The 12,500-nt window shown below is 46.5% G+C and overlaps 1 protein-coding gene across 3 annotated transcripts in view; it reads left to right on the top strand.

Moving 5' to 3' along the window:
* vegfab (vascular endothelial growth factor Ab) overlaps nucleotides 1-12,500 on the top strand; it is a 34,552-nt gene that overhangs the window by 447 nt on the left and 21,605 nt on the right. For 2 of the 3 annotated variants that reach the window (XM_063223421.1, XM_063223419.1), the window contains exons 1-5: nucleotides 856-1,835; nucleotides 2,355-2,397; nucleotides 8,460-8,662; nucleotides 10,943-11,019; nucleotides 11,662-11,685. In XM_063223421.1, coding sequence (XP_063079491.1) covers nucleotides 1,740-1,835; nucleotides 2,355-2,397; nucleotides 8,460-8,662; nucleotides 10,943-11,019; nucleotides 11,662-11,685 — 443 coding nt within the window. In that variant the 5' untranslated portion in view covers nucleotides 856-1,739. The other variant, XM_063223420.1, reaches the window with a different exon arrangement.

Raw genomic sequence — 12,500 nt, 5'->3', positions numbered from 1 at the left:
AAGGTCTGGCATGGACCCGGGGAGTATTTCGGTAAGGTCCCGCCTTCCGGACGCTACCGGCCAATAGAAGTCTCCGGTATAGTTCTAGTTGCAATATCTTCGTGCACTCGTCAGCCCTACAGTGTCAGCGCTGACGGCGAACGGACACCTCTCTTGCCCGGGGGGTAATGTATCAGACCAGTGACGGCGCAGAACGCATGAGAAATCACCGAGGCACGGAGCTATCAACAGGAAACGGAATTGAAGGGCTGTCCCTGTCACGGAGGGAACTTTGACGGATCATAACCGCTGACTTGTTTGAAAAGATTTTCCCCAAACTAATTCTGATTGGAAGTCGGCAGAGGGAATAAAAAAAGTTGCTCTTCTTCTTCCACTAGCACCCCTGTCTCCCCCCTGCACGTTCCCTTGGCTGGCCGTGCGCGCTTGGAGAGGGGCAGGGGCATGGGATCCTTTCTGTGATGTGGATTCTTTCAGAAACAGCGGAGGCAAACCTCTGTTTAAAACACAACAATGTGAGAAGAACCGCGTCTTGGCTACTCCTGTTTCTGGATATCCTGAAGATCATTGGCAACAGCTGAAGGCGGATTCTCCCTCCAGCCCGGCGGTCCCGGACTACCCACCGGGCATGGGTTTATTAGCGCGGCTGTAGCGCTACTGAGACCCCCCCTCAGAGGAACTTCGCACAGCCGTGACCCCCCTCAACTGCATCTGTGCCCCTAGGCTGGCGACCAGCAGTGTCGCGGCCATATGGGATTTTAATTCCACTCTTTTTCACCGAATCATGAACTTTGCTGCCATCCTGATGAGGTTCCTTTTTGTGACATTCGTGTGTTTGTCAACCATAAAGGTAAATGCGCCAACGTGCGTGTGTGACAGTGGGTGCTTGTGCGTGAGTGCGTACAGCACTCATGGCCCCGTTGTGCTGCAAACTGAGCGCGTGTGTCGTTAATGTATTGCTTGTCCTTGTCACTGTCGAGGTCATTTCTCGCGCCTCAAAAATAAACTTAAACGCTTCTTGCGCTGTCCACGGAACCTGACGCCAGAACCGGGTTGCCTGGACCCAAGAGGTCAATGAAGTGCACGCTTGCGTTGCGCACTGTTCTTTAAACCCACGCATAAGAGCGAGCGTTTATGGTAAATGCCCCCAAAGTTCATAGTCCGGTGAGGAAAGAGAGCGACACGGGCCTGCTCAGAACCGCCTACGTGAAATCATGACGCGTTAAAGGCACAGGGGCTTTTTCTAATAACCCTCTCATTAACGTTGGCCTAACCTCTCGCTATGTAGGACACTGTCGAGCAAGACGCTGGGTTTTACAGACACTGACGCAGACTTGGAGGAAAGGGGACAAATTCAACCTGCTGCTGTTCAACACTGTTAATTCCTCCGGCTGCAAAGTTGTGAAACCCTCTTGGCAAAAGTGATGCAACCTCATGAGAAATTTCAACTTGTTTTTTGTTGTCTGTTTGAGTTCATTGCCACGTTTATTTCAACATAATTTCAAAATACAACATTATAAAATATTGAAATGTGCACGAGTTAGCTGAGGTTGCCACGGTGCTTTGACAGGACCGTTACAAGGGTGTTATTTCAGTGCACGCGGCACGTTTGAGGAAATGAGACAGGCGCACAGATGTCTGCGACCATTCGAACCTCAAAGCAGTTTGAACGGCGAAGTAGTGAACTCTTAGGGAACCGGGTCACGTCATCCGATCAGCAGCGGCCATTGCCAAGAATTTGAATGAGAGTGAAGCTTACCGAGAAACCCTCAAAGGGAACAGGACAGGTCAGAGTCAGCGTGGGGACCGTTAATCACGTTCTGAAAACCAACCTGCAGGTGGGTGAATGAAAGGCTCTCTCCTCCACTGCGCACTGGCTGTCGACTCGTTTGGGCTTTTCGGTGATAGTTCTGCGAACGAGCAGAGTGGGCAATGTGGTTTTGGCATCAGTCCCACACAGGCCTCGTGTATTTTGGCATGACAGCTGGGCTCGTGGCGAAGAGACTAAGTTTGGCACGCGGGAAGTCATTAAGGGCAGATCAGACCACCGGCGAAGCTGCCAGTGGCTGCCACGACACACTTGATGGTGGTCTTGGGCTGCCTAACGGCTGCACCTGTGCGGTACAGCTTGACTGCCAGCTGCAGTTTGGCTACCAAATTTAAATATTGAATTATTGGGGTTTTGTGGCATTTGCCTCCAGTCCCAAACCAAGTTCAATCAGGGACGAGTAACCTCTGGTGCAAGTCTGGCTTTGTTGGTTATCGGGATGTTTACTCGAGCGTCATGTGTTTACCGGTTGTTTATGTCTGAGTGCTCCGTTAATGTTTGTGTGCCGGTTGTGTCTCCTCTCCAACAGACTGCCCACATCCCCGAGGACAGCGGACAGCGCGCGCACGAAGGTGTGTGGTACCCTTGTCTCAAGACTTTTCTTAGAGCGCCATCTAGTGGGAATATAGTATGGCAGGCCTTCTGCCCTAGTCTGTCTGTCTGTCTGTCTGTCTCTCTCTCTCTCTCTCTCTCTCTCTCTCTCTCTCTCTCTCTCTCTCTCTCTCTCTCTCTCTCTCTCTCACACACACACACACACACACACAAACACACACACACACACACACACACACACACACGGCGTGCCTTTATACAACAGGTTTTAAATCTGTATCTGTATGCTCTCTCTCTCTCTCTCTCTGTAATATAACAAGGGTGGGCTGTGAAAACGTCTGGCATTTCGCACAGTTTCATATTGCATAACTCCTCAGAGATCTGTGTTCGGATGACTTTTGCCCATCTTTACACACAATACACCCCCTGCTTGCACACACACGCGCGCGCACACACACACACACACACACACACACACACAAATGAACCCACACGCACACACACACAAATGAACCCACACGCACACACACACACACATATGCCCACACGCACTCACACATGCACGCCCACGCGCACACACACACACTCTCAGAGTAATACAGCTTTTATATGAGCAACAATAGACAGAGATGGAGAGACTGGGCGAAAGTGTGAGGTGAATGTTGTTCACTCCTGAGAGACGGCAGATGAAAGCAGAGGACGTCATTTTCAATAGAAAGGTTTAGAAAGAGAAGGGTGAATGAGACTGACGAAGAGGGGGTGGGGGAGAAAGAGAGAGAAAGAGAGAGAGATGGGGGGAGCAAGATAGAGAAACAGAGAGAGAAGGAAGAGTGATGAAGGATATCAATTGTATTGCTAGTATTACTTTTTAATCGTTATTTTATTACTCGTTTATTACAGTTTATTAGTTCAGCAAATGCTTTGGCAATGCAAAATGTATGTTGGCATGCCAATAAAGGTCTGATGGAATTGAATTAAATTGGATAGAGAGATGAAGCAGTCATCCATAAACAATTAGATGTATGGGAAGGGAAAGGGGAGTGACCTGGCAAGAGAAAGAGAGCAGACAGTGGGAGAGAGACAGAGAGACAGAGAGAGAAGGCAGATAGGGTTAAATAATAAGAGAGGGAGAGAGATGTACAGCAGACAAGGATAAAGAGAGGGATGTATAGCAGGGAAGGAGGGAGGGAGGGGTGAAAAGAGAAATGGAGCCGACAGTGGGGTAGAGAGAGAGAGAGAGAGAGAGAGAGAGAGAGAGAGAGAGAGAGAGAGAGAGAGAGAGAGAGAGAGAGAGAGTAGAGCAGTGCTGCAGAACTTTTTTCATTCGAAGGGCCAATTTTCTTAAAGTCTTTCACTGGCCATCCTATGAACACAAACCAGGATTTCACCCGGCACTTTTGGCCTGTATTGAAGGTGGCCACCTGTACAACAGACCCCACCTTCACCTGAAAATAAAACTTAATTGAATTGCATATGTAATTTCTAAGGTTTCTTTACAAAGTATGTCATATTTCATGTGGAACTGCCTAATATTAAAATTATAACAGGGCTGGATAAGATGACCCCATGGGCCCACCCATGGAGAAGAGCAGGGGTGTGGAACCTTTTTCATTCGAGGGACCACTTCAAATTCCTCCAAGGGCCGTAGACATCCTCCAAGGGCTGTACTATGAACAGAAACTCTGATTCCCCCCTGCACTTTAGGCCTGTATTGAAGGCAGCCACCTTTAAAACAGACCCCACCTTCTCTAGGTCCCCTGACTATAACTTAAGTGTATTGCAAATGTAATTTCTAAGATTCCTTAACAAAATATGTCCTATTTCACGTGAAGCTGCATAATAAGATGGCCTCATGGGCCATAGATGGCCCCTGGGCCATAGAATCTGAAGAAGACTGTCGAGGTCGAAACGTTATCCTGCCATGCAGTGGTGTAGTCTACTTTTTTATGGTGGGTATACTGTATATTTGAGCATTTTTTGAAGTGGGTATACTGTATATATTTGTGCTATTCAAAACAATGGATCAATCCATTTTAAGTGGGTATACTGAAATCCCTGAAATTTGGAAGTGGGTATACTCCGTATATCCACGTTCTACGTAGACTACACCACTGCTGCCATGAACAAATAAAACACAACAAAAAGGAGTCTAAGTGTGCGGACTCCTCACTCTGAAAAGTACAATTGACCTTGGTCCTGCACCTATCCCTGGGATGTGCACAATCCTCTCCTTCTACACCATATGTTCCCCACCCATGGAGTAGACAGAGGGGCAAAGACAGGGCTGTACTAACTTAATTGTATTGCAAATGTAATTTCTAAGATTCCTGTACAAAATATGTCAATTTTAATGTCATGCAGCTTCACATGAAATATATGTCAGGATAAAATGTCCTAGAGGGCCGTAAATGACCCTTGAGACATAGGTTCCCCCCACCCATGGAGTAGAGAGAGGGAAAGAGAGGGATGGAGTGGAGAGAGGGAAAGAGAGGGAGGGGGACAGAGAGCTACAGCAGACAAAGACAGGGAGGCATGGGAGCGGAGGAGAGGGGGACGGGTGAAAAGAGAGAGGGAGCAGACAGTGGGGTAGATTGGAGTGATAGAGCGTCTGGCCAGGTAGATAGTTACTGCAAATGAGACTCTCTCGCTCTCTCTCTCTCGCTCTCTCTCTCTCTCTCTCGCTCTCTCTCTCTCCAGACTGTCTGGCAGGGTGCTGCAAAATAGAGTCTTGTCATGGTTCACAGTCTCCACACACATGCACACATACACATACACACATGCACAGACACACACACACGCACACACACACGCACACACACACACACACACACACACACACACACACACACACACACACACACACACACACACACACACACACACTGTTTCTCTCTCCGTTTCTCTGTCTTACACACTTACCGGTAATCACCTGCTCCCTCGTGACTGCATGGACACACACACACACACACACACACACACACACACACACACACGCACACACACACACACACACACACACACACACACACACACACACACACACACACACGCGCGCGCGCAAACACACACACAAATGCATGCCATGCACCTGCAAAGAACAGCCCCCATGTATAGTACAGTATATGTTCAGAACTCCATTCAGTTCAGTGGAATTTACAATGTTTTGCATGTAACCATTGAACTATTTACCAAGTTTTTACTCCTATGCCCTCCCCTTATTGTTTCATACCTATGTACTTCAGACCGAGGACCACTTTGTCTCCCAACAAATGTTCAGGGACCACCTGTCAACTGAATTGACAGTTAACGGGTGCTAATTTGACACTGCTAATTTTGATGCAGATCACTTGGTTTTTCGTCACATTACAAGCCTGTCTTATTGTGGTAAAAATATGACTTCAGCTATGTTTAGCTTTGTAATAATGTTACAAATGTAGCCAACAGCTAGCATGTCTTGGAACATTAGAAATCTCCTCACGGACACCTGAGCTTTGTCGCAGACCACAAGTGGTCCCCGAACCACACTTTGAGAATCACTGTGCTAGGGCTGTAATGATACACTCAACTCACGATTCGATTCACATCACGATTTTTGCCATACGGTTCGATACACCCCACGATTTTTTAAGTCTATGAGAACTATGATAGTTTATAGGTAAAATAAGTTACAAGGGACAACTAATAATATTAAAAAGTAAAAAATAAATGATGATTTTTAAGCACAATCACATCATAATATGTGGTTGTTTTCTGGGCTGCAAGGTAACAAAACTTTGAAAGATTCTGCCTCCTTGCATCGCGATACAGTATCGTGTCTGTGTAACACGATATATCGGTTCGATGCAATGCAGCCTGACTACATACGGTAACCTCTTGATTCTCCTTTCACACATATCCTACGATTCCTCCTTTTCTTCAGCAAGATGTATGGAAGGGTGACATTAGGTAATCTGAGCCACATGTTGGTTCATTTCTATTGAAGACATCAATGTATGTGACAGACACTGATGTCACCTTACCCGATTGCTCCTTCTTGCTTTTCTCTTTTACAAATTCTGGAGGCGAGGATATGGTTGCGCTCTAGATGTTTACAACAAATCGGCAGGTGTGTGGACCCAATAAGAACAGCTCAGGGTGAGAGCAGGTTCGCACACTGAATAATGAATAAGACTTTTTACTTTTTTTGAACTTGACTGCTCTGAGAAAAATAAAAACTCCTTGGGCTTGACACTGCCCTGAGAAAAATAAAAACTCCTTGGGCTTGACTCTGCCCTGAGAAAAATAAAAACTCCTTGGGCTTGACTCTGCCCTGAGAAAAATAAAAACTCCTTGTGCTTGTCCTTGTGACTTTTACAAATTCGACCATTATTCTGTCTCTTTTATACTCCTTCAATGATTAGTCCTCCCAATTATTGCTGCTCTTTCACTGACACTCCTGCACTCCTCTCTCACACACTCCTTCTTCACTCCATCTTTTCTTCTCTCCTGCTGTCCCAGACACCATTTCTGTCCATGGAAGCCTTTTCACTGTAAACCTATTTCTGTACCCACTTGCTCCCCTTTTTCCTTTTTCTCCCTGTATCTTCCAGCAAGTTTTTTTTACTCACCGTGACTTTCCGATTGCATAGTGCTTCTCAACGGGGGCCCTACAGCTCCACAGGGGGCGTTAGGGAGCCTTTTGAGGGGGGGAGGGGTGTAGACAAGAACTGAAATGTACAGCTGAAATGGTGGGGTGGGGGCTCAGTTCCAAATTGGGGGTGGGTGCATAAGCCTATTTTATTTTTTAATACCAAGGGGGGGCTTATGTTGAGGTGAGGGGGAGTCATCAGGTGGCTTACAGGGTGGAAACTGGCTCTTTTGAATAGGTTTTAACTATTTATTCAGTGTTAAGATTGACTCCACCTCTAGGTCATTTTGTCCAAACAATAACTGAGAACAATGATCGTCCTCCTTCTAAAGACTGCTTCTGCCCATCTCTGAGGTAGACACATGTATTTCCCCCCCAAATTAGAGTACTCACTTTAAGGTCACATTCTTAAACGAATGAAAAATGAATGAAAAGACAATACTGTCTCCCCCAGCTGGGATTCAGTTCCCATCGTTCGCTTCTACCTCTAGGACCTGTTCAAAACAATCAATTAATTCAGGAATGTCACAACACTGCTCAGAACATACGTTTCTTCTCACCCTTTCTTGTCTCCTTGCTCTCTGTCTATCACTCTCCTATATCTCCTTTTCTTTCCACTCGTCTCTCTCTATCCTCATCCTTCTTTCCCTCTATCCTTCTATCTTTATCCATCTCTCTCCCCCTCTCTGTCATCTCACCCAATCCTCAAGTGTGACCCATGCCCATCCTGGAGGTATAGAACTGAAGTGTGTGGCGTCGGCGTGAGATGTTGGGTGAATGTGTTGTCTCATTCTGCCTTTCTCTCTCTCCATCTTTTCCCCTCGTGTCTCTCTTTTCTCCCTCTCTGCCATCTCTCTCTCTCTCTCCCTTTCTCAGAGATGCTGATGTCTTTTCTGGAGCTGTATAACCATAATGTGTGTCATCTCTCTCTCTGTCTCTGTCTCTGTCTCTGTCTCTCTCTCTCTCTCTCTCTCTCTCTCTCTCTCTCTCTCTCTCTCTCTCTCTCTCTCTCTCTCTCTCTCTCTCTCTCTCTTTCCTCCTCATCATCCCTGTCGCCCAATCTCTCCATCTTTTTTGCTGATTTTGTTCCTGTAGGTGTATAACCATAGAGGGTGTGGTCCTGGTGAATTTAGGGTGAACGTGCTGTCTCATTCTCCCTTTCTCTCCTCGTCTCTCTCTCCCTCTCCCTCTCTCTCTCTCTCTCTCTCTCTCTCTCAGTCAGCACCTCCGATGTCTTTACTGGAGATGTATAACCATAATGTGTGTCCTCTCTCTCTCTCTCTCTCTCTCTCTCTCTCTCTCTCTCTCAGTCAGCACCTCCGATGTCTTTACTGGAGACGATAATGTGTATCCTCTCTCTCTCTCTCTCTCTCTCTCTCTCCCTGTCTCTCCCTCTCTCTCTCTCTCCCATCTCTCTCTCTCTCTCCAATCTCTGTCTCTCTCCCCCCCTCTCAGCGCTGCCGATGTCGTTCCTGGAGGTGTTCAACCGCAGCATGTGTCGTCCGCGCGAGGTGCTGGTGGACGTGCTGTCGGAGTACCCGGAGGAGGTGGAGTACCTCTTCATCCCCTCCTGCGTGGCCCTCACGCGCTGCGCCGGATGCTGCTCCGACGAGGCCCTGGAGTGCACCCCCATACTCACGCACAACGTCACCCTCGAGGTACAGTAGGGCTGTGTGTGTGTGTGTGTGTGTGTGTGTGTGTGTGTGTGTGTGTGTGTGTGTGTGTGTGTGTGTGTGTGTGTGTGTGTGTGTGTGTGTGTGTGTGTGTGTGTGTGTGTAAGACTCCTTTTAAACCAAATTTGGATTGTGCCATGGTAATTGTATATCTGTGAATTCAAATAAAGTTAAATGTGTGTGTGTGTGTGTGTGTGTGTGTGTGTGTGTGTGTGTGTGTGTGTGTGTGTGTTTGTGTGTGTGTGTGTGTGTGTGTGTGTGTGTGTGTGTGTGTGTGTGTGTGTGTGTGTGTGTGTGTGATGTGTGTGTGTGTGCATGCGTGTGTGTGCTAGTGTTTATGTTTGTGTGGCCCTTGTGCGCTGCGCCCATATCCTGGACCCCACATGTTTTGACCTCTTTTGCTGGGGTAGTTTTGTTGTTACTGGTAAAAGTAAAAGCACGAATAGACCAAGCTCGACATGAGCGAGTCCAGTGACGGAAGTAATTGACTTCTACTGAGTCGCACGACAAAAGCAATTCAAGCGACTAGAGGCGATTTGCGCGACTAGAGCGACAGTTTGTAGTTGAAGTCCAGGCAATGTTATGCAAATTAGCTATGACGCGGCTTGGCGACAGCCACCACAGCCGATGTGATTTCCTCACTGACAGGTTAAGGTTAGGGATTGTTTTGTTTTGGGCACAGTTTGGCATTCTTTAGCTATTGTTAGGGTTAATATGAATGGAAGTCAATGAGTGGGCCTCACAAAGATATTAAGGTGGCACTCTGTGTGTGTGTGTGTGTGTGTGTGTGTGTGTGTGTGTGTGTGTGTGTGTGTGTGTGTGTGTGTGTGTGTGTGTGTGTGTGTGTGCGCGTGCATGCGTGTGTGTGTGTGTGTGTGCGTGCACGCGCGCGTGTGTGTATACGTGTGTGTGTATCTGCATGTGCACTTGCAACTTTGATTGAATGAAACTTCACGAGACAAGACGTCATAACCAGGGAGGCTGCAGTAGCAAAATGTGTGTGTGTGTGTGTGTGTGTGTGTGTGTGTGTGTGTGTGTGTGTGTGTGTGTGTGTGCGTGTGTGTGTGTGTGTGTTTGCCTAACTTTGGCTCAGCAAAGTATTGGAGTGGTCTGCGAACACTACTAGCACACCATGTCACTCTCGATGTCAAAGATGTCACTTTGTACATGTTTGCATCTGTGTCTGCTGTATGTGTACGTGAGACACTCCACCTCGTCCCGTTATCACACACGTCATCACTCGAGGTCAAGCTGTGTGTGTGTGTGTGTGTGTGTGTGTGTGTGTGTGTGTGTGTGTGTGTGTGTGTGTGTGTGTGTGTGTGTGTGTGTGTGTGTGTGTGTGTGTGTGTGTGTGTGTGTGTGTGCGTGTGCGTGCATAGTCTGTTTCCATAAACCTATTTGCACAGTGCTCAGATTTGTTGTCATTTCAATTTAATCGTGTAGAGAGAAAAATGAGTTGCGTCTGTGGGGTAGTTTCATAAAATCTTCGGGTGCTCTTCGGTATCCAAAAATGAAAACTTAAGGTACAGACAGAGGGGGTACACATGGACATCAAGCTGACATGTTTCAGTCGCGTGAGACCTTCTTCAGGGCTAATTAAAATAATAATACGCCCTGAAAAAGGTTAGCCTGGTCCTGACCATCCCATAATACTACCATTTAATTTCGTATTCATGGTTTGGAATTTGTTTGATCTGACGCGATTGCAGGAAGCAGGAAGGACATTTTCGGAAAAATCAGGATTTAACTTATAAGTTGTTGAAGAAACATGTCTGTCGTCTGTCTATGGCGATGTAGGACCGTTTAACAGACATGTCTGACAGAACATCCTACCGTAGGATAAAATTACAATGTAGGATCGTTTGTCAGAACACCGGCGCAAATCCTACTGGTCAACACCGCTCCACAGACAACAGCTACCAGACGTGGTGTGGAGCCAAGTCTTTTGGCGGAAGTACGTAGGATGGTGCGCGAGGCTAGAAAAAGGTTGCATGCAACCGAAACGCGTCGGCTTGATGTCCATGTGGAAATAAAGGACTTTTAAACAGACCTCAGAGTGCCTCGGACCCCTTCTGTCTGTACTTGATTTCAATTTACTCACTGTCAGTCAGTCCTGCTACATGGTCACTCATTGAATGCCTTTGTTGGCAGGTATGTGTGTGTGTGTGTGTGCGTGCGCCCGTGTGTGTGTGTGTGTGCATAAGTGCGTGCGTGTGTGTGTGTGTATGCCCACGTCCTAATTGAATTCATTTGTTGTGTTGGCAGGTGAAGAGAGTGCGGCCTCTTAGGCAGAAGACCAACAGCTACATGAGCTTTACTGAACACAGCATGTGTGAATGCAGGTAAGGTCCCACGCACTCGCACACACACACACACACACACACACACACACACACACACACACACACACACACACACACACACACACACACACACTCGCACACACACACACACACACACACACACACACACACACACACACACACAAACTAGACCAGTGTTTCTCAAACTTTTTCAGGCCGAGGACCACTTTGTCCCCCGTAAAAATGTTCAGGGACCACCTGCCAACTGAATTGGCAGCTGAGGGGTGCTTATTTAAGACTAATTTTGATGCAGATTGCTCACTTTTTGTTCACATTACAAGCCTGCCTTATTGTGGTGAAAATAATACTTCAGCTATGTTTAGCTTTGTAATTATTTTACAAATTCAGCCAACTGCTAGCTCGTCTTCGAAAAGTGGAATACTCTCGCGGACCATCTGAGCACTGTCGCGGACCACCAGTGGTCCCCGGACCACACTTTGAGAATCACTGCACTACACTAACAAGATTTGTCAATACCTACAGTCATTAATACATACACACACACACACACACACACACACACACACACACACACACACACACACACACACACACACACACACACACACACACACACACACGCACAGCACACTAACAGTGTTTGTCTCTCTCTATTGGCAGGCTGAAAGAGGTGAAGACTGAAAGGTAGGTTATGAGCTTGTTACAACTGGGGAGGTGTGTGTTAGTGCTTGTATGTCTGAGAGAGTGTGTGTTCAGATTCAGTACAAAGTCAGTCATTTTATACTTCATTACCTGATATCCTACCCACATCAAAAAAGGTATACAAACTTAGATGTCAATATAAGTTTTATAAAATCTATAAGAATTGGTCCATTTTCATAGTATGGATCATATAGATAAGCAGTCATATACATTGCAAATGTTTGTATGTTGCAGTATGGAATGTGTATGTCTGCCTTACTGAGTAAGATGAGGAATGAGCAGCATTTATAGTATCCCTTACGGAAATCGACCATGGTTTTACTGTAGTAACCATGGCTCTACCATGGTATGTCAATGTTACTCGAAGTAATCTGAGCCAACTATTGTATTACTATGGCTGATCCATGATTATTGGGGGGTTTACCATCGTTTTTCTATGAAAACTAACCATGCATCATGGTTATTTGTGGTTTTTATGTTTTTGTTTGGTTTGTGACAATGGTTTAACCATTTTCACAAACCATACTAAAAAAACCCATGAAAACCATGAATAATGGTTAAATGTGGGCGTCGTGGTTACCAAAAAAAACCATGAATAACTGCTTGTGGGCAGTCGTGGTGTAATGATTCGGGAGTTGGACTGAAGATCACAGAGTTGCAGATTTGAATCCCCCCTTACCTCTCCCCACACCTCTATCCATGGCTGAGGTGCCCTTGAGCAAGGCACCTAACCCCACATTGCTCCAAGGATTTTCACCAATATGCGCATTGTATGAAAAAAGCTTCAGCCAAGGGTA

This window comes from Engraulis encrasicolus, chromosome 18 (assembly GCF_034702125.1).
Source record: "Engraulis encrasicolus isolate BLACKSEA-1 chromosome 18, IST_EnEncr_1.0, whole genome shotgun sequence".
NCBI classification, from domain to species: Eukaryota; Metazoa; Chordata; class Actinopteri; order Clupeiformes; family Engraulidae; genus Engraulis; species Engraulis encrasicolus.
This window is presented reverse-complemented; position numbering and strand designations above follow the sequence as displayed.